Source organism: Eptatretus burgeri, unplaced genomic scaffold, assembly GCF_056783735.1.
Source record: "Eptatretus burgeri isolate ZD-2024b unplaced genomic scaffold, Ebu_testis_v1 Ebu_testis_scaffold_48, whole genome shotgun sequence".
Classification (NCBI taxonomy): Eukaryota; Metazoa; Chordata; class Myxini; order Myxiniformes; family Myxinidae; genus Eptatretus; species Eptatretus burgeri.
In genome coordinates, this window is record NW_028221998.1 from 40,001 (window position 1) to 58,759 (window position 18,759).

Sequence of the window (18,759 nt, forward strand, 5' to 3'; positions counted from 1 at the left end):
TGTACATCATACAGCTGTACAGGTTGGTAACGTTTTTACACCTTGTTATTGTGAGTACATCACACAGGTGTACATCATACAGGTGTACATCATACAGGTGTACATCATAAAGGTGTACAGGTTGGTAACGTTTGTACACCTTGTTATTGTGAGTACATCACACAGGTGTACATCATACAGGTGTACAGGTTGGCAACGTTTGTACACCTTGTTATTGTGAGTACATCACACAGGTGTACATCACACAGGTGTACATCATACAGGTGTACATCACACAGGTGTATATCATACAGGTGAACATCATACAGGTGTACATCACACAGGTGTACATCATACAGGTGAACATCATACAGCTGCACATCACACAGGGATTTCGACTTGTTTACTATAATTAATGGACAGGTGTTTGTGTGTGCTGATTACATTCACACTTGATAAACAGCATCGGCATGAGCACAGGTAATGCTGTTACAGGTGTTTTCATCTTTGCCGTTAATCTTGGGAGGGTGGGGGTTGGGGGGTGCGATCCCCAAATTATCGATGTTAATGTGTGTGGTGAAACGTCGCCTCAGGTCACACAACGTGTTACAAGTTCCCAACATTTATAATGAGATGTTAATTGCCATCTCTCTCTCCGTCACGTGACCTTGTCACCATTAAACTCGGTTTCCTGCCCTCGGGGTTTAACGAATGACTGAACGGGAACGAGAACTTGTCATGGAAACCAATTATAAACTGGGAGGGGGGAAGGGCGGGGGGAGGGGGGAAGGGCGGGGGGGGAGACCATATATAACAGGGATCCGAGCTCCGTGTCCGGATCACCAGACGACGAGTACTCGAGCCGTGCACAGGACCTCCGGGGAGTGTGAAACCGAGTACAGTGAGTGGAACCAGAGTGGAGACATCGCACGAGGAACCCAGTTTGGCGGGACGAGGCGTCACCGCGCACACTACGTCAGGGGACCACGTGACCACAACCACGCGGAGGGTTCCAGGTAAGAATCCGGGTCCCTCGTTTGTCTGGTTCTGTCACCCCCGTGGTGCCCCAGAATCGTGTCTGTTGTCGGGGATCCGAGGGGAATGGGTGAGGAGCCGTGCTGCGGCAATGTTTTCCGAGTGGTGCTGTGTCCGAGTGAGTCGTGCTGTGTACGAGTGAGTCGTGCTGTGCACGTGTGAGTCGTGCTGTGTACAAGCAAGACGTGCTGTGTACAAGCAAGACGTGCTGTGTATCCCCAGTGCAGAGATGTGTCCTGATTGTAAATGTATTAATTAAATAACACGGAGAAACAGCAGCACTCACAGGTAACTCACCTGTTTACAAACATTATTTTTCACATCCATCGGCAGAAACGATCCTTGAGGAAGAAGGAGAGGAGGAGGATCACCATCTTGACTCCATGGATGTTGAAGACCTCACAGTGGAGATGTCTGTGATTGATGACGAGGACAGAGAAACCACAGGTAAATAGACCAAACAGGTACCCTTCCCTCCACACACACACCTGCTTCCCTCACCCTCACCTTCGGGGATGATGCAGCACGAGGCTACTGGTTGCATAATTTCTCCATGAGGTAGCTGTGCCACTGATGCAGTGCCCCATGTAGTCAGGGTAGGGCATTGATTGTTAATTTGTTGGAGGGTATCAGGTGATGACGATGACTCACCTTCTCTTTATTTAAACACACAATGGGATGTGATCTTCAACGTCCACGTCCTCGTGCCCGCCGAATGATCCCCAGATTCATGTCCCTCCACGTTGTAGTCCTTGATAAAACCTGGATGAGTTTATATTCGTGTCGGGAATCGAACCCGCAACGGACGGCCCAAATGTGAGGAGGTTTCACCTCCAAACTCACCTGCCGGTCCATTTTCGGTGTTGAGACGTGTCAGTGTAATAAATAAATAAATAAAAGAAGCAGTGACGCAGCACACCTGGACAGGTAGTTTTAATCTTTGAATGAACATTATCTTTCAGATCAGGTAACAGAGAACGCAGGACCTGATGTTGGGGAGGACCAAGACCGACTGAGAGAGGAGTCGGAGAGGTCATTGTGGGATGAGGAAGAATCGAATCACCTTGGAGGTAAATACAGTAAATAAGTGTCGTACTGTGTACAAGGAGGACATGCTGTGTATGAGTGAGTCGTGCTGACTACGAGCAGGACATGCTGTGTACGAGTGAGTCGTGCTGACTTCGAGCAGGACATGCTGTGTACGAGTGAGTCATGCTGACTACGAGCAGGACATGCTGTGTACGAGTGAGTCGTGCTGACTTCGAGCAGGACACGCTGTGTACGAGTGAGTCATGCTGACTACGAGCAGGACATGCTGCATACAAGTGAGTCGTGCTGACTTTGAGCAGGACATGCTGTGCACGAGTGAGTCGTGCTGACTTCAAGCAGGAGACGCTGCATACAAGTGAGTCGTGCTGATTTCGAACAGGACATGCTGTGTATGAGTGAGTCATGCTGACTTCGAGCAGGACATGCTGTGTACGAGTGAGTCGTGCTGACTTTGAGCAGGACATGCTGTGTACGAGTGATCCATGCTGACTTCGAGCAGGACATGCTATGTACGAGTGAGTCGTGCTGACTTCGAGCAGGACACGCTGTGTACGAGTGAGTCGTCCTGACTTCGAGCAGGACATGCTGTGTACAAGTGAGTCGTCCTGACTTCGAGCAGGACATGCTGTGTACGAGTGAGTCATGCTGACTACGAGCAGGACATGCTGTGTACGAGTGAGTCGTGCTGACTTCGAGCAGGACACGCTGTGTACGAGTGAGTCGTGCTGACTTCGAGCAGGACACGCTGTGTACGAGTGAGTCGTCCTGATTTCGAGCAGGACATGCTGTGTACGATTGAGTCATGCTGACTACGAGCAGGACATGCTGTGTACGAGTGAGTTGTGCTGACTTCGAGCAGGACACGCTGTGTACGAGTGAGTCCTGCTGACTTCGAGCAGGACACGCTGTGTACAAGTGAGTCGTGCTGCGTATAAGCAGGTCTTGCTGTCGACAAGGAAGTCGTTGTGTACGATGTACGATGGTGTACGATGCATCATTGTGGGATGAAGGAGAACGGAATCACCTTCGAGGTAAAGATGTGTCGTGCTGTGTACAAGACAATCCTGCTGTGTACAAGTGAGTCATGCTCTGTAAGAAGGAGTCGTGATGTGTACAAGCGACTTGTGCTGTGTTGTCCTCCCACACGTATGTTGTGAATTTATCAACAATATGAAACTGTAATTTTACAGACATTTCATAATCATTGTTAACGATGAACAAACATCTTTTTCAGATCTCGATTCGAGCCGAAGCATCATGATGGCAACCCTCGATGATGAAGCAGAAGATATACGTGCTGATGACGAGGTGCTTGAAATCGGACGACCAGAGGAGTTTGTGAATGAAGAGTTTGAAGCCTCAATGAGGGAGGCTGATGGCATCAAAATTCCCATCGATGAGGATACACAAGTATGTCCAAAAATCTTTAATTTCCTTAAAAACATCCAACGAAGTCCTCTTGATATAAGATTGTGCCTCACTGTTAGATTAATGTTGAAGTTTGTTCTTGTTCTGATGTGGAACAAGAAAATAACTACAGATTTCTCCCATTATTCCCATACAGGAACAACTTTACCCACAATCCAACGAAAGAGGAAAAACAATTAATTCTCATTATATTGTCACGCAGATCCCTGTCGGTGTGCAAGAAGCAATGGATGTTGATGGAGATTTCGATGTTGAGCAGATGGATGTTGACGGAGACTTTGTTGTGGAACCGGTGGATGTTCCTGGAGACTTCGATGTTGAGCTGATGGATGTTGATGCAGACTCTGTTGGAGAACCGATGGATGTTGATGAAGAATTTGTTGTGGAACTGATGGATGTTGATTGGCCAAACCCTTTCAAATGATGCGAAGGTCATGAAATTGACCTGTACCAGTAAATATCCTGAAACAAACTTGTGTGTGTGTGTGTGTGTGTGTGTGTGTGTGTGTGTGTGTATGTGTGTGTGTGTGTATGTGAAATGTGTTCATATATTTCTTAATGTAAATTTGTTGAATACGAGCAAATGTAAATAATAAATAAATTGTCATGAAGAGAAACCATCTTGGTGCTTCTTTAATGGTAAATCTCTGGGGGAGGTTAAAACTGGTAACGATCTCTTGTGTTCTCTTGAAGAAACCGGCGTTGTTAACTATTCCACCCAGGGCATGGCCCATTGTTTCCATTTGAGTTTCAAAGATTCCAGGACTTTCCAGGACTGGAAAATGCTTTTTCATTTTTCCAGGCATTTCAAGGGGTTTCAAGAACTTTGAAAACACTGATAATGGTGCAAATGTGGAAGTCCAGTTAATAGGGGTCCAGTTGGGCGAATAAATCCAGCAAGCGACCCTTCAGCCAACATGCTCGATTCCATGATGTTGGCTGTTCGTCGTCATGAATGGTTTTGAGGTCTGAAAAGCTTGTGGGCCCAGGTGTGTGGAGGAATAGTATCATTCGAGGGAAGTACAATTCTCACTGTTGTCGATTCAGATTTATCACCGGAACTCGACCAAGCGAGTCAGAGAATGTCTCTCCCTCATTTTCATTGTTTGTGAGACGGCTTTGGATTCTTTTTGATCATTTGACCCACTTGGTGCCTTTCCATATATCGTGTTGATAAATGTCAAGATAAAGGCTTTTCTGAGCTTATGGAGCACGTCCAGTTAAGTCAAAGTAAGCCATGAGTTTTGTCTTCGGTGGTGGCTTCCTTGATAATTGTTGTGCATCCAGTGGTTAGAAAAGAACTGTTTGTTAATTTTCAAGGTGAACTGGTAGTTTACGTGTGAACGGTCTGAGCCTTTACGTGTGTACCTGGACAGGCATTTCATGCAGCTGACACTGATGTCAACCTCAACATTGATATGAGCATTGTATTTCAAACACAAGAATGGGTTGTGTGGACCAGTCCACCGGTTGTCCAGCCTGATGTGTTGACCCCTGACTTTCATCTTTGTGAGTGCGGCAACCATCCTCCGGTGATTTCCTCCTGCATTCTGGGTACATTACATTTGTCATGACTGTGTCCTTCAGAAAATCCTTTGGGAAGTGATCGTCACAGATCTTACCGGCTTGGCCGGTGGACACCGTGCATGGGCTGGTTGGGTTGACTGGACCACATGGGCTGTGAAACACATGCCTTGTTACCATGTTGTACAACTCAGGAACATCTTTTATAGAAACCATTTTGTCTTTGATCTGATAGCGGCGATGGTTGGTCTGTCTCTTAGCTTACACTGTTGTACAATTCTACCTGCCCTCTGCTCACCTGTTTCATGTGGTCTTGCATCATGAGTCCGTTGTGTTTGATCAGAGAGTCTTTGTGCTCTCTGCTCTTGAGTCTCATTGAGCATTCATTACTTCTGTGCATATTTTACTTTCACTCCTATTTGCTGAAACATTTCTCTTGCGAGCTCGTCGTGGCACGATGAACGATCTGCAAATACAGGGGACGAAGCCAAATGTGGACAGATTAATTACCTCCTGTTGTACGAGTTGAAAATAGTGAAAAAAAAATCAAATTAAGAATATCGATTCATCATTTACGTCCTCTTGTTCACCGCCGACCCGACCCGGAGACCATTCATCGAGCGGACGCAAACATGGAGATTCAAAACTCCTCACTGTACAGGAAAACGTGGGGACAGGAACAATGGACTGTAAATGGTGGATGGTTGTTATACCCTCCACCGCCTGGAGGTGGTGCTACACAACAACAATCATAACAACAATGAAATCCAACACAGGTGGAGGCCATTCAGCCCATCATACCTGCCCTAACACCACAACAACACAAGATCCACGAAAGAAAACACCAAAAAAACAATGTGTTTTAATTAATGGAAGAAAAAAACTTTTTTGTTTTTTTTTGTTTTTGTATTATTATTATTATTATTATTATTATTATTATTATTATTATTATTATTATTGTTATTACTAGTACGGGCCCGTAGGGGCGGGGGCGTAGGGGCGGCCCGTAGGTGAGTGCCAGTATGTGCAGCCCTCTCTCGCCCCTCTCTCGCCCCCCCTCTCTCTCGCTCTCTCTCTCTCTCTCGACCCCCTCTCTCGCCCCCACTCTGATCCCCCCTCTCCTGCCCCCTCTCTCGCAGATATTAGTCGACGGATAAATGGCTGTAACTTGGGAACCGCTCGTCCGATTAATACCAAACCTCGAAAAGGCACATCTGTGGGTCCCCAGCAATATTCCTGGCAAGTTTCAATCAGATCGGACCGTCAATAGTGCAAAAAAAAAAATCAATGAATAAATAAACATTAATTGTGAGGTCATTCGTGACGCCACAGCACCGTGTCTTGTCATTGGTCGACAGATAAATAGCCGTAACTTGGGAACCGCTTATCCGATTAATATCAAACCTTGAAAAGGCACATCCGAGGGTCCCCAGCAATATTCCTGGCAAGTTTCAATCAGATAGAACCGTCAATAGTGCAGAAAAAAAACATTAATTGTGACGTCATTCGTGATGTCATAGCACCGTGTCTTGTCATTGGTCTTGTCATCCCCCCCTCTCTCCCCTCCTCTTTCCCCCTCCTCTCTCCCTCTCCTCCCTCACCCCTCTCTGTAAATCTTCTTCTTCTTTCGGCTGCTCCCGTTCGGGGTCGCCACAGCGGATCATCCATCATGATCCGCAGAATGATTTGGCACAGGTTTTACGCCGGATGCCCTTCCTGACGCAACCCTGGTCGCCTCTTACGACACAGGGATAAGTTTCGTTACTTAAGGTTACGTATCACCCCTCTCTGTAAATGTATTCACAAAAAACAAATAAATAAATACATAAACATTGTGATATCATTCGTGACGTCATAGAACCGTGTCTTGTCATTGGTGGACAGATAAATGGCCATAACTTGGGAACCGCTTATCCGATTGACATCAAACCTCGAAAAGACACATCTGCGGGTCCCGGCAATGTTCCTGGCAAGTTTCAATCAGATCGGACCGGCGGTCGTCGAGAAACGGCGGTCGCAGACAGACAGACAGACACATACACAGATTGCTGGAATTAGAGAGAGATTATTATTATTTTATTAATATTATTATTATTATTATTATTATTATTATTTTCTTTTCATTTCTTTTCTTTCCCCCAGGGAAGGGGGCATGGGCTTGGTTAAAAACACACACAAACCACAGAACCCCCCTTGACAAGACCCCCACCAACAGCACTCCGTACACAATGACCCATCAATACTCAAACTACCAACAAGTCTTATCACCATCCCTATTCCCCTCGATCTCCAGAACTTCCAGGTCTCTCTCTCATTCTCATTTAAACTTATCTCCTGTTTCTGCTGCCACAACCTCTCCAGGGAGACCATTCCATACATGAACTACTCTCTGAGTGAAAGTCCCCTCCTTTACTTCACTGAACTCTCCTTTACTCTCAGGCTACGGCTCCTGGTTCTGTAACTGTCTACTCTGTTGAATTATACACACAGACACATACACACACACACACACACACACACACACACACACACACACACACACACACACACACACACTCACACATACAGACACACACACATACACACACACACACACACACACACACACACACACACACACACACACACACACACACACACACACACACACACACACACACACACACACACACACACACACACACACCACACACACACACACACACACACACACACTCACACACACAGAGACACACACACAGACACATACACACACACACACACAGACACACACACAGACACACACACACACACACACACACACACACACACACACACACACACACACTCACACACACACACACACACACACACACACACACACACACACACACACACACTCACACACACAGAGACACACACACAGACACATACACACACACACACAGACACACACACAGACACATACACACACAGACACACACACACACACACACACAACAGTGCACGTCAATGGAGGTGGTTACGTATCACCTGCAGCTGAGCTTGTCATTACCGTCAGCTGCGTCAAATACCTGTACAGGTACGCAGGTAAAGGCTCAGGTGGTGTGGTGCTCCGAGTGCCGAGACAGGCGATTTGAGGTACGGCACGCAGCACGACGTGCTGCACACTCAAACAGCTTGTTGAACGGCGAGCGTGCTTGCTGTGTACTACGGATCAAAGGAAAGGGTTCGAGTCCGGATTAAACAGATGTACGGAGACATGAGGACCGAAGTACGAGACGCACGAAACATCATCTGTCCCGTTTACCCGGCGGACACGAACCGGAACGATATGAAGATACTCGAACCGGGAACGACAACTTCCAGGACAACACATGGTGCCGACATCGACAACGTCGTTTACCGTGTCCATTCCCCACCTGTGTGATGTACACCTGTGTGATGTACACCTGGACTTGTTCATTTAACACCGAAACCCTCAGTGAGTGAGTGCACACATACAGGTGTACAGGTTGGTAGCGTTTGTACACCTTGTTATTGTGAGTACATCACACAGGTGTACATTATACAGGTGTACAGGTTGGTAACGTTTGTACACCTTGTTATTGTGAGTACATCACACAGGTGTACATCATACAGGTGTACAGGTTGGTAACGTTTGTACACCTTGTTATTGTGAGTACATCACACAGGTGTACATCATACAGGTGTACAGGTTGGTAACGTTTGTACACCTTGTTATTGTGAGTACATCACACAGGTGAACATCATACAGGTGTACCGCTTGGTAACGCTTGTACACCTTGTTATTGCGAGTACATCACACAGGTGTACATCATACAGGTGTACAGGTTGGTTACGTTTGTATACCTTGTTATTGCGAGTACATCACACAGGTGTACATCATACAGGTGTACAGGTTGGTAACGTTTGTACACCTTGTTATTGCGAGTACATCACACAGGTGTACATCATACAGGTGTACAGGTTCGTTACTTTTGTATACCTTGTTATTGTGAGTGCATCACACAGGTGTGCATCATACAGGTGTACAGGTTGGTAACGTTTGTACACCTTGTTATTGTGAGTACATCACACAGGTGTACCGGTTGGGAACGTTTGTACACTTTGTTATTGTGAGTACATCACACAGGTGTACATCATACAGGTGTACAGCTTGGTAACGTTTGTACACCTTGTTCTTGTGAGTACATCACACAGGTGTACCGGTTGGTAACGTTTGTACACCTTGTTATTGTGAGTACATCACACAGGTGCACATCATACAGGTGTACCGGTTGGCAAAGTTTGTACACCTTGTTATTGTGAGTACATCACACAGGTGTACATCATGCAGGTGTACAGGTTGGTAACGTTTGTACACCTTGTTATTGTGAGTACATCACACAGGTGTACATCATACAGGTATACAGGTTGATAATGTTTGTACACCTTGTTATTGTGAGTACATCACACAGGTGTGCATCATACAGGTGTACAGGTTGGTAACGTTGTACACCTTGTTATTGGTAGTACATCATACAGGTGTACATCACACATGTGTACATTATACAGGTGTACATCACACAGGTGTACATCATACAGGTATTTCGACTTGTTTACTATAATTAATGGACAGGTGTTTGTGTGTGCTGATTACATTCACACTTGATAAACAGCATCGGCATGAGCACAGGTAATGGTGTTACAGGTGTTTTCATCTTTGCCGTTAATCTTGGGAGGGTGGGGGTTGGGGGGTGCGATCCCCAAATTATCGATGTTAATGTGTGTGGTGAAACGTCGCCTCAGGTCACACAACGTGTTACAAGTTCCCAACATTTATAATGAGATGTTAATTGCCATCTCTCTCTCCGTCACGTGACCTTGTCACCATTAAACTCGGTTTCCTGCCCTCGGGGTTTAACGAATGACCGAACGGGAACGAGAACTTGTCATGGAAACCAATTATAAACTGGGAGGGGGAAGGGCGGGAGGGGGGGCGGGGGGGGAGACCATATATAACAGGGATCCGAGCTCCGTGTCCGGATCACCAGACGACGAGTACTCGAGCCGTGCACAGGACCTCCGGGGAGTGTGAAACCGAGTACAGTGAGTGGAACCAGAGTGGAGACATCGCACGAGGAACCGAGTTTGGCGGGACGCGGCGTCACTGCGCACACCACGTCAGGGGACCACGTGACCACAACCACGCCGAGGGTTCCAGGTAAGAATCCGGGTCCCTCGTTTGTCTGGTTCTGACACCCCCGTGGTGCCCCAGAATCGTGTCTGTTGTCGGTGATCCGAGGGGAATGGGTGAGGAGCCGTGCTCCGGCAATGTTTTCCGAGCGGTGCTGTGTACGAGTGAGTCGTGCTGTGTACGAGTGAGTCGTGCTGTGTACAAGCAAGACGTGCTGTGTATCCCCAGTGCAGAGATGTGTTGAGATTGTAAATGTATTAATTAAATAACACGGTGAAACAGCAGCACTCACAGGTAACTCACCTGTTTACAAACATTATTTTTCACATCCATCGGCAGAAACGATCCTTGAGGAAGAAGGAGAGGAGGAGGATCACCATCTTGACTCCATGGATGTTGAAGACCTCACAGTGGAGATGTCTGTGATTGATGACGAGGACAGAGAAACCACAGGTAAATAGACCAAACAGGTACCCTTCCCTCCACACACACACCTGCTTCCCTCACCCTCACCTTCGGGGATGATGCAGCACGAGGTTGCATAATTTCTCCATGAGGTAGCTGTGCCACTGATGCAGTGCCCCATGTAGTCAGGGTAGGGCATTGTTTGTGAATTTGTTGGAGGGTATCAGGTGATGACGATGACTCACCTTCTGTTTATTTAAACAAACAATGGGATGTGATCTTCAACGTCCACGTCCTCGTGCCCGCCGAATGATCCCCAGATTCATGTCCCTCCACGTTGTAGTCCTTGATATAACCTGGATGAGTTTATATTCGTGTCGGGAATCGAACCCGAAACGGACGTCCCAAAGGTGAGGAGGTTTCACCTCCAAACTCACCTGCCGGTCCATTTTCGGTGTTGAGACGTGTCAGTGTAATAAATAAATAAATAAAAGAAGCAGTGACGCAGCACACCTGGACAGGTCGTTTTAATCTTTGAATGAACATTATCTTTCAGATCAGGTGACAGAGAACGCAGGACCTGATGTTGGGGAGGACCAAGACCGACTGAGAGAGGAGTCTGAGAGGTCATTGTGGGATGAGGAAGAATCGAATCACCTTGGAGGTAAATACAGTAAATAAGTGTCGTACTGTGTACAAGGAGGACATGCTGTGTACGAGTGAGTCGTGCTGACTTCGAGCAGGAGACGCTGTATACGAGTGAGTCATGCTGAGTACGAGCAGGACATGCTGTGTACGAGTCAGTCGTGCTGACTTCGAGCAGGACACGCTGTGTACAAGTGAGTCATGCTGACTACGAGCAGGACATGCTGTGTACGAGTGAGTCATGCTGACTTCGAGCAGGACATGCTGTGTACGAGTGAGTCGTGCTGAATTCGAGCAGGAAACGCTGTGTACGAGTGAGTCGTGCTGACTACGAGCAGGACATGCTGTGTACGAGTGAGTCGTGCTGACTTCGAGCAGGACATGCTGTGTACGAGTGAGTCGTGCTGACTTCGAGCAGGACATGCTGTGTACGAGTGAGTCGTGCTGAATTCGAGCAGGAAACGCTGTGTACGAGTGAGTCGTGCTGACTACGAGCAGGACATGCTGTGTACGATTGAGTCGTGCTGACTTTGAGCAGGACATGCTGTGTACGAGTGAGTCGTGCTGACTTCGAGCAGGACATGCTGTGTATGAGTGAGTCGTGCTGACTTCGTCCAGGACACACTGCATACAAGTGAGTCGTGCTGACTTTGAGCAGGACATGCTGTGCACGAGTGAGTCGTGCTGACTTCGAGCAGGAGACGCTGCATACAAGTGAGTCGTGCTGACTTTGAGCAGGACATGCTGTGCACGAGTGAGTCGTGCTGACTTCGAGCAGGAGACGCTGCATACAAGTGAGTCGTGCTGATTTCGAACAGGACATGCTGTGTACGAGTGAGTCATGCTGACTTCGAGCAGGACATGCTGTGTACGAGTGAGTCGTCCTGACTTCGAGCAGGAGACGCTGCATACAAGTGAGTCGTGCTGATTTCGAGCAGGACATGCTTTGTACGAGTGAGTCGTGCTGACTTCGAGCAGGACACGCTGTGTACGAGTGAGTCGTCCTGACTTCGAGCAGGAGACGCTGCATACAAGTGAGTCGTGCTGATTTCGAACAGGACATGCTGTGTACGAGTGAGTCATGCTGACTTCGAGCAGGACATGCTGTGTACGAGTGAGTCGTCCTGACTTCGAGCAGGACATGCTGTGTACGAGTGAGTCATCCTGACTTCGAGCAGGACATGCTGTGTACGAGTGAGTCATGCTGACTACGAGCAGGACATGCTGTGTACGAGTGAGTCGTGCTGACTTCGAGCAGGACACGCTGTGTACAAGTGAGTCGTGCTGCGTATAAGCAGGTCTTGCTGTCGACAAGGAAGTCGTTGTGTACGATGTACGATGGTGTACGATGCATCATTGTGGGATGAAGGAGAACGGAATCACCTTCGAGGTAAATCAGTGTCGTGCTGTGTACAAGACAATCCTGGTGTGTACAAGTGAGTCATGCTCTGTAAGAAGGAGTCGTGATGTGTACAAGCGACTTGTGCTGTGTTGTCCTCCCACACGTATGTTGTGAATTTATCAACAATATGAAACTGTAATTTTACAGACATTTCATAAACATTGTTAACGATGAACAAAAATCTTTTTCAGATCTCGATTCGAGCCGAAGCATCATGATGGCAACCCTCGATGATGAAGCAGAAGATATACGTGCTGATGACGAGGTGCTTGAAATCGGACGACCAGAGGAGTTTGTGAATGAAGAGTTTGAAGCCTCAATGAGGGAGGCTGATGGCATCAAAATTCCCATCGATGAGGATACACAAGTATGTCCAAAAATCTTTAATTTCCTTAAAAACATCCAACGAAGTCCTCTTGATATAAGATTGTGCCTCACTGTTAGATTAATGTTGAAGTTTGTTCTTGTTCTGATGTGGAACAAGAAAGTAACTACAGATTTCTCCCATTATTCCCATACAGGAACAACTTTACCCACAATCCAACGAAAGAGGAAAAACAATTAATTCTCATTATATTGTCACGCAGATCCCTGTCGGTGTGCAAGAAGCAATGGATGTTGATGGAGATTTCGATGTTGAGCAGATGGATGTTGACGGAGACTTTGTTGTGGAACCGGTGGATGTTCCTGGAGACTTCAATGTTGAGCTGATGGATGTTGATGGAGACTCTGTTGGAGAACCGATGGATGTTGATGAAGAATTTGTTGTGGAACTGATGGATGTTGATTGGCCAAACCCTTTCAAATGATGCGAAGGTCATGAAATTGACCTGTACCAGTAAATATCCTGAAACAAACTTGTGTGTGTGTGTGTGTGTGTGTGTGTGTGTGTGTGTGTGTGTGTGTGTGTGTGTGTGTGTGTGTGTGTGTGTGATGTGTTCATATATTTCTTTATGTAAATTTGTTGAATACGAGCAAATGTAAATAATAAAGAAATTGTCATGAAGAGAAACCATCTCGGTGCTTCTTTAATGGTAAATCTCTGAGGGAGGTTAAAACTGGTAACGATCTCTTGTGTTCTCTTGAAGAAACCGGCGTTGTTAACTATTCCACCCAGGGCATGGCCCATTGTTTCCATTTGAGTTTCAAAGATTCCAGGACTTTCCAGGACTGGAAAATGCATTTTCATTTTTCCAGGCATTTCAAGGGGTTTCAAGAACTTTGAAAACACTGATAATGGTGCAAATGTGGAAGTCCGGTTAATAGGGGTCTTTGTTGGCGAATAAATTCTGCAAGCGAATAAACCCTTCAGCCAACACGCTCGATTCCATGTTGTTGGCTGTTCGTCGTCATGAATGGTTTTGAGGTCTGAAAAGCTTGTGGGCCCAGGTGTGTGGAGGAATAGTATCATTCGAGGGAAGTACAATTCTCACTGTTGTCGATTCAGATTTATCACCGGAACTCGACCAAGCGAGTCAGAGAATGGCTCTCCCTCATTTTCATTGTTTGTGAGACGGCTTTGGATTCTTTTTGATCGTTTGACCCACTTGGTGCCTTTCCATATATCGTGTTGATAAATGTCAAGATAAAGGCATTTCTGAGCTTCTGGAGCACGTCTAGTTAAGTCAAAGTAAGCCATGAGTTTTGTCTTCGGTGGTGGCTTCCTTGATAATTGTTGTGCATCCAGTGGCTAGAAAAGAACTGTTTGTTTTTTCAAGGTGAACTGGTAGTTTACGTGTGAACGGTCTGAGCCTTTACGTGTGCACCCGGACAGCTATTTGATGCAGCTGACACTGATGTCAACCTCAACATTGATATGAGCATTGTATTTCAAACACAAGAATGGGTTGTGTGGACCAGTCCACCGGTTGTCCAGCCTGATGTGTTGACCCCTGACTTTCATGTTTGTGAGTGCGGCAACCATCCTCCGGTGATTTCCTCCTGCATTCTGGGTACATTACATTTGTCATGACTGTGTCCTTCAGAAAATCCTTTGGGAAGTGATCGTCACAGATCTTATCGGCTTGGCCGGTGGACACCGTGCATGGGCTGGTTGGGTTGACTGGACCACATGGGCTGTGAAACACATACCTTGTTACCATGTTGTACAGCACAGGAACATCTTTTATAGCAACCATTTTGTCTTTGATCTGATAGTGGCGATGGTTGGTCTGTCTCTTAGCTTACACTGTTGTACAATTCTACCTGCCCTCTGCTCACCTGTTTCATGTGGTCTTGCATCATGAGTTCGTTGTGTTTGATCAGAGAGTCTTTGTGCTCTCTGCTCTTGAGTCTCATTGAGCATTCATTACTTCTGTGCATATTTTACTTTCACTCCTATTTGCTGAAACATTTCTCTTGCGAGCTCGTCGTGGCACGATGAACGATCTGCAAATACAGGGGACGAAGCCAAATGTGGACAGATTAATTACCTCCTGTTGTACGAGTTGAAAATAGTGAAAAAAAATCAAATAAAGAATATCGATTCATCATTTCCCTCCTCTTGTTCACCGCCGACACGACCCGGAGACCATTCATCGAGCGGACGCAAACATGGAGATTCAAAACTCCTCACTGTACAGGAAAACGTGGGGACAGGAACACTGGACTGTAAACGGTGGATGGTTGTTATACCCTCCACCACCTGGAGGTGGAGCTGCACAACAACAATCATAAGAACAAGGAAATCCAACACAGGTGGAGGCCATTCAGCCCATCATACCTGCGCCAACACCACAACAACACAAGATCCAAGAAAGAAAACACAAAAAACAGTGTTTTTAATTAATGGAAGAAAAAAAACTTTTTGTTTTTTTTTGTTTTTGTATTATTATTATTATTACTATTATTATTATTATTGTTATTACTAGTACGGGCCCGTAGGGGCGGGGCCGTTGGGGCAGCCCGTAGGTGAGTGCCAGTATGTGCAGCCCTCTCTCGCCCCTCTCTCGCCCCCCCTCTCTCTCGCCCCCTCTCTCCCCCCTGGTCTCGCCCTTCCTCTCTCGCTCCTCCTCTCTCGCCCCTCTCTCTCGCCCCCACTCTGATCCCCCCCTCTCCCGTCCCCTCTTTCGCAGATATTGGTCGACGCATAAATGGCTGTAACTTGGGAACCGCTCGTCCGATTAATACCAAACCTCGAAAAGGCACATCCGCGGGTCCCCAGCAATATTCCTGGCAAGTTTCAATCAGATCGGACCGTCAATAGTGCAAAAAAATAAAAATCAATGAATAAATAAACATTAATTGTGACGTCATTCGTGACGCCATAGCACCGTGTCTTGTCATTGGTCGACAGATAAATAGCCGTAACTTGGGAACTGCTTATCCGATTGATATCAAACCTTGAAAAGGTACATCCGAGGGTCCCCAGCAATATTCCTGGCAAGTTTCATTCAGATAGAACCGTCAATCGTGCAAAAAAAAAAACATTAATTGTGACGTCATTCATGATGTCATAGCACCGTGTCTTGTCATTGGTCTTGTCATCCCCCCCTCTCTCCCCTCTCTCCCCTCCTCTTTCCCCCTCCTCTCTCCCTCTCCTCCCTCACCCCTCTCTGCAAATCTTCTTCTTCTTTCGGCTGCTCCCGTTCGGGGTCGCCACAGCGGATCATCCATCTTGATCCGCAGAATGATTTGGCACAGGATTTACGCTGGATGCCCTTCCTGACGCAACCCTGGTCGCCCCTTACGACACAGGGATAAGTTTTGTTACGTAAGGTTACGTATCACCCCTCTCTGTAAATGTATTCACAAAAAACAAATAAATAAATACATAAACATTGTGACATCATTCGTGACGTCATAGAACCGTGTCTTGTCATTGGTGGACAGATAAATGGCCGTAACTTGGGAACCGCTTATCCGATTGACATCAAACCTCGAAAAGACACATCTGCGGGTCCCGGCAATGTTCCTGGCAAGTTTCAATCAGATCGGACCGGCGGTCGTCGAGAAACGGCGGTCGCAGACAGACAGACAGACACACACAGATTGCTGGAATTAGAGATAGATTATTATAATTTTATTAATATTATTATTATAATTATTATTATTTTCTTTTCATTTCTTTTCTTTCCCTCAGGGAAGGGGGCATGGGCTTGGTTAAAAACACACACAAACCACACAACCCCCCTTGACAAGACCCCCACCAACAGCACTCCGTACACAATGACCATCAATACTCAAACAACCAACAAGTTTTATCACCATCCCTATTCCCCTCGATCTCCATAACTTCCAGGTCCCTCTCTCATTCTCATTTAAACTTATCTCCTGTTTCTGCTGCCACAACCTCTCCAGGGAGACCATTCCATACATGAACTACTCTCTGAGTGAAAGTCCCCTCCCTTACTACCGTCTTCACTCAACTCTTCTTTACTCTCAGGCTGCACAACAACAATCCACGACCTGGAGGTGGAGCTCATGGTTCTGTCACTGTCTACTCTGTTGAATAATACACACTCACACACACACACACACACACACACACACACACACACACACACACACACACACACACACACACACACACACACACACACACACACACACACACACACACACACCCACACACTCACACCCACTCACACACTCACAGACACATACACACACACACACCAACACGCACACACACACACACACACACCAACACGCACACACACACACACACACACACACACACACACACACACACACACACACACACACACACACACACACACACACACACACCAACACACACACATACACACACACACACCAACACACACACAAACACACATACACACACACACCCACACACACACAAACAACAGTGCACGTCAATGGACGTGGTTACGTATCACCTGCAGCTGAGCCTGTCATCACCGTCAGCTGCATCAAATACCTGCACAGGTACACAGGTAAAGGCTCAGGTGGTGTGGTCCTCAGAGTGCCGAGGAAGGCGATCCGAGGCACGGCACGCAGCACGACGTGCTGCACACTCAAACAGCTTGTTGAACGGCGAGCGTGCTTGCTGTGTACTAAGGATAAAAGGGAAGGGTTCGAGTCCGGATTAAAGAGATGTACGGAGACATGAGGACCGAAGTACGAGACGCACGAAACACGATCCGTCCCGTTTACCCGGCGGACACGAACCGGAACGATATGAAGATACTCGAACCGAGAACGACAACTTCCAGGACAACACATGGTGCCGACATCGACAACGTCGTTTACCGTGTCCATTCCCCACCTGTGTGATGTACACCTGTGTGATGTACACCTGTGTGATGTACACCTGGACTTGTTCATTTAACACCGAAACCCTCAGTGAGTGAGTGCACACATACAGGTGTACAGGTTGGTTACGGTTGTACACCTTGTTATTGTGAGTACATCACACAGGTGTACATCATACAGGTGTACAATATACAGGTTGGTAACGTTTGTACACCTTGTTATTGTGAGTACATCACACAGGTGTACATCATACAGGTGTACATCATACAGGTGTACATCATACATGTTCCAGGTTGGTAACGTTTGTACACTTTGTTATTGTGAGTACATCACACAGGTGTACATCATACAGGTGTATAGTTTGGTAATGTTTGCACAACTTGTTATCGTGAGTACATCACACAGGTGTACATCATACAGGTGTACCGGTTGGTAACGCTTGTACACCTTGTCATTGTGAGTACATCACACAGGTGTACATCATACAGGTGTACATGTTGGTAACGTTTGTACACTTTGTTATTGTGAGTGCATCACACAGGTGTGCATCATACAGCTGTACAGGTTTGTAACGTTTGTACACCTTGTTATTGTGAGTACATCACACAGGTGTACCGGTTGGTAACGTTTGTGCACCTTGTTATTGTGAGTACATCACACAGGTGTACATCATACAGGTGTACAGGTTGGTAACGGTTGTACACCTTGTTATTGGGAGTACATCACACAGGTGTACATCACACAGGTGTACATCATACAGGTGTACATCACACAGGTGTTCATCACACAGGTGCACATCATACAGGTGTACCGGTTGGAAAAGTTTGCACACCTTGTCATTGTGAGTACATCACACAAGTGTACATCATACAGGTGTACAGGTTGGTAACGT

The 18,759-nt window shown here is 46.6% G+C and overlaps 2 protein-coding genes and 3 long non-coding RNA genes across 8 annotated transcripts in view; 3 read left to right on the forward strand and 2 right to left on the reverse strand.

Moving 5' to 3' along the window:
• The window catches only part of LOC147007691 (uncharacterized), a 5,930-nt gene extending 4,492 nt beyond the window's left edge, over positions 1 to 1,438 (reverse strand). Inside the window, exon 1 of the long non-coding RNA XR_015053981.1 lies at positions 1,312 to 1,438. This is a non-coding gene — a long non-coding RNA (uncharacterized LOC147007691). The remainder of the gene's footprint in view (positions 1 to 1,311) is intronic.
• Positions 782 to 2,117, forward strand: LOC147007692 (uncharacterized). The gene is made up of 3 exons (XR_015053982.1): positions 782 to 995; positions 1,348 to 1,461; positions 1,977 to 2,117. It is a non-coding gene; the product is annotated as an uncharacterized LOC147007692 (long non-coding RNA).
• Positions 2,118 to 2,957: 840 nt separating this feature from the next.
• On the forward strand, positions 2,958 to 3,916 carry LOC147007693 (uncharacterized). Its single transcript, XM_085866580.1, has 3 exons — positions 2,958 to 3,095; positions 3,299 to 3,474; positions 3,695 to 3,916. The coding sequence occupies exons 1-3, from the start codon at positions 3,044 to 3,046 to the stop codon at positions 3,914 to 3,916; spliced, it is 450 nt and encodes a 149-aa protein (XP_085722706.1). The 5' UTR covers positions 2,958 to 3,043.
• An 888-nt stretch (positions 3,917 to 4,804) lies between these two features.
• The window catches only part of LOC147007694 (uncharacterized), a 42,027-nt gene continuing 28,072 nt past the window's right edge, over positions 4,805 to 18,759 (reverse strand). Inside the window, exons 6-10 of one of the 3 annotated variants that reach the window (XR_015053977.1) lie at positions 14,868 to 15,035; positions 10,499 to 10,615; positions 8,070 to 8,205; positions 5,315 to 5,482; positions 4,805 to 5,170 (exon numbers count right to left, since the gene is read on the reverse strand). This is a non-coding gene — a long non-coding RNA (uncharacterized LOC147007694). Of the gene's footprint in view, positions 5,171 to 5,314; positions 5,483 to 5,592; positions 5,795 to 8,069; positions 8,206 to 10,498; positions 10,616 to 14,867; positions 15,036 to 17,472; positions 17,669 to 18,759 lie in introns of those variants that run through there. The other 2 variants (XR_015053980.1, XR_015053979.1) reach the window with 2 other exon arrangements.
• On the forward strand, positions 10,007 to 13,659 carry LOC147007695 (uncharacterized). Of its 2 annotated transcripts, XM_085866584.1 has the most exons (5): positions 10,007 to 10,222; positions 10,535 to 10,648; positions 11,157 to 11,264; positions 12,839 to 13,014; positions 13,235 to 13,659. In XM_085866584.1, exons 2-5 carry the CDS (start codon positions 10,585 to 10,587, stop codon positions 13,454 to 13,456), a joined length of 570 nt encoding a protein of 189 aa, XP_085722710.1. In that variant the 5' UTR covers positions 10,007 to 10,222; positions 10,535 to 10,584; the 3' UTR covers positions 13,457 to 13,659. The 2 variants fall into 2 exon arrangements, with proteins under 2 accessions (XP_085722710.1, XP_085722711.1); XM_085866585.1 differs by lacking the exons at positions 10,007 to 10,222; positions 10,535 to 10,648; positions 11,157 to 11,264 and adding an exon at positions 12,279 to 12,519.

Bases quoted from the DNA above. Each gene is read 5' to 3' on its own strand.
- LOC147007693 (XM_085866580.1), top strand. From the start codon at position 3,044: ATGGTGTACGATGCATCATTGTGGGATGAAGGAGAACGGAATCACCTT. The intron at 3,096-3,298 runs GTAAAGATGTGT...CATCTTTTTCAG, and splicing joins AGAACGGAATCACCTTCGAG to ATCTCGATTCGAGCCGAAGC. The intron at 3,475-3,694 runs GTATGTCCAAAA...ATTGTCACGCAG, and splicing joins CCATCGATGAGGATACACAA to ATCCCTGTCGGTGTGCAAGA.
- LOC147007695 (XM_085866584.1), top strand. From the start codon at position 10,585: ATGGATGTTGAAGACCTCACAGTGGAGATGTCTGTGATTGATGACGAG. The intron at 11,265-12,838 runs GTAAATACAGTA...AATCTTTTTCAG, and splicing joins AGAATCGAATCACCTTGGAG to ATCTCGATTCGAGCCGAAGC. The intron at 13,015-13,234 runs GTATGTCCAAAA...ATTGTCACGCAG, and splicing joins CCATCGATGAGGATACACAA to ATCCCTGTCGGTGTGCAAGA.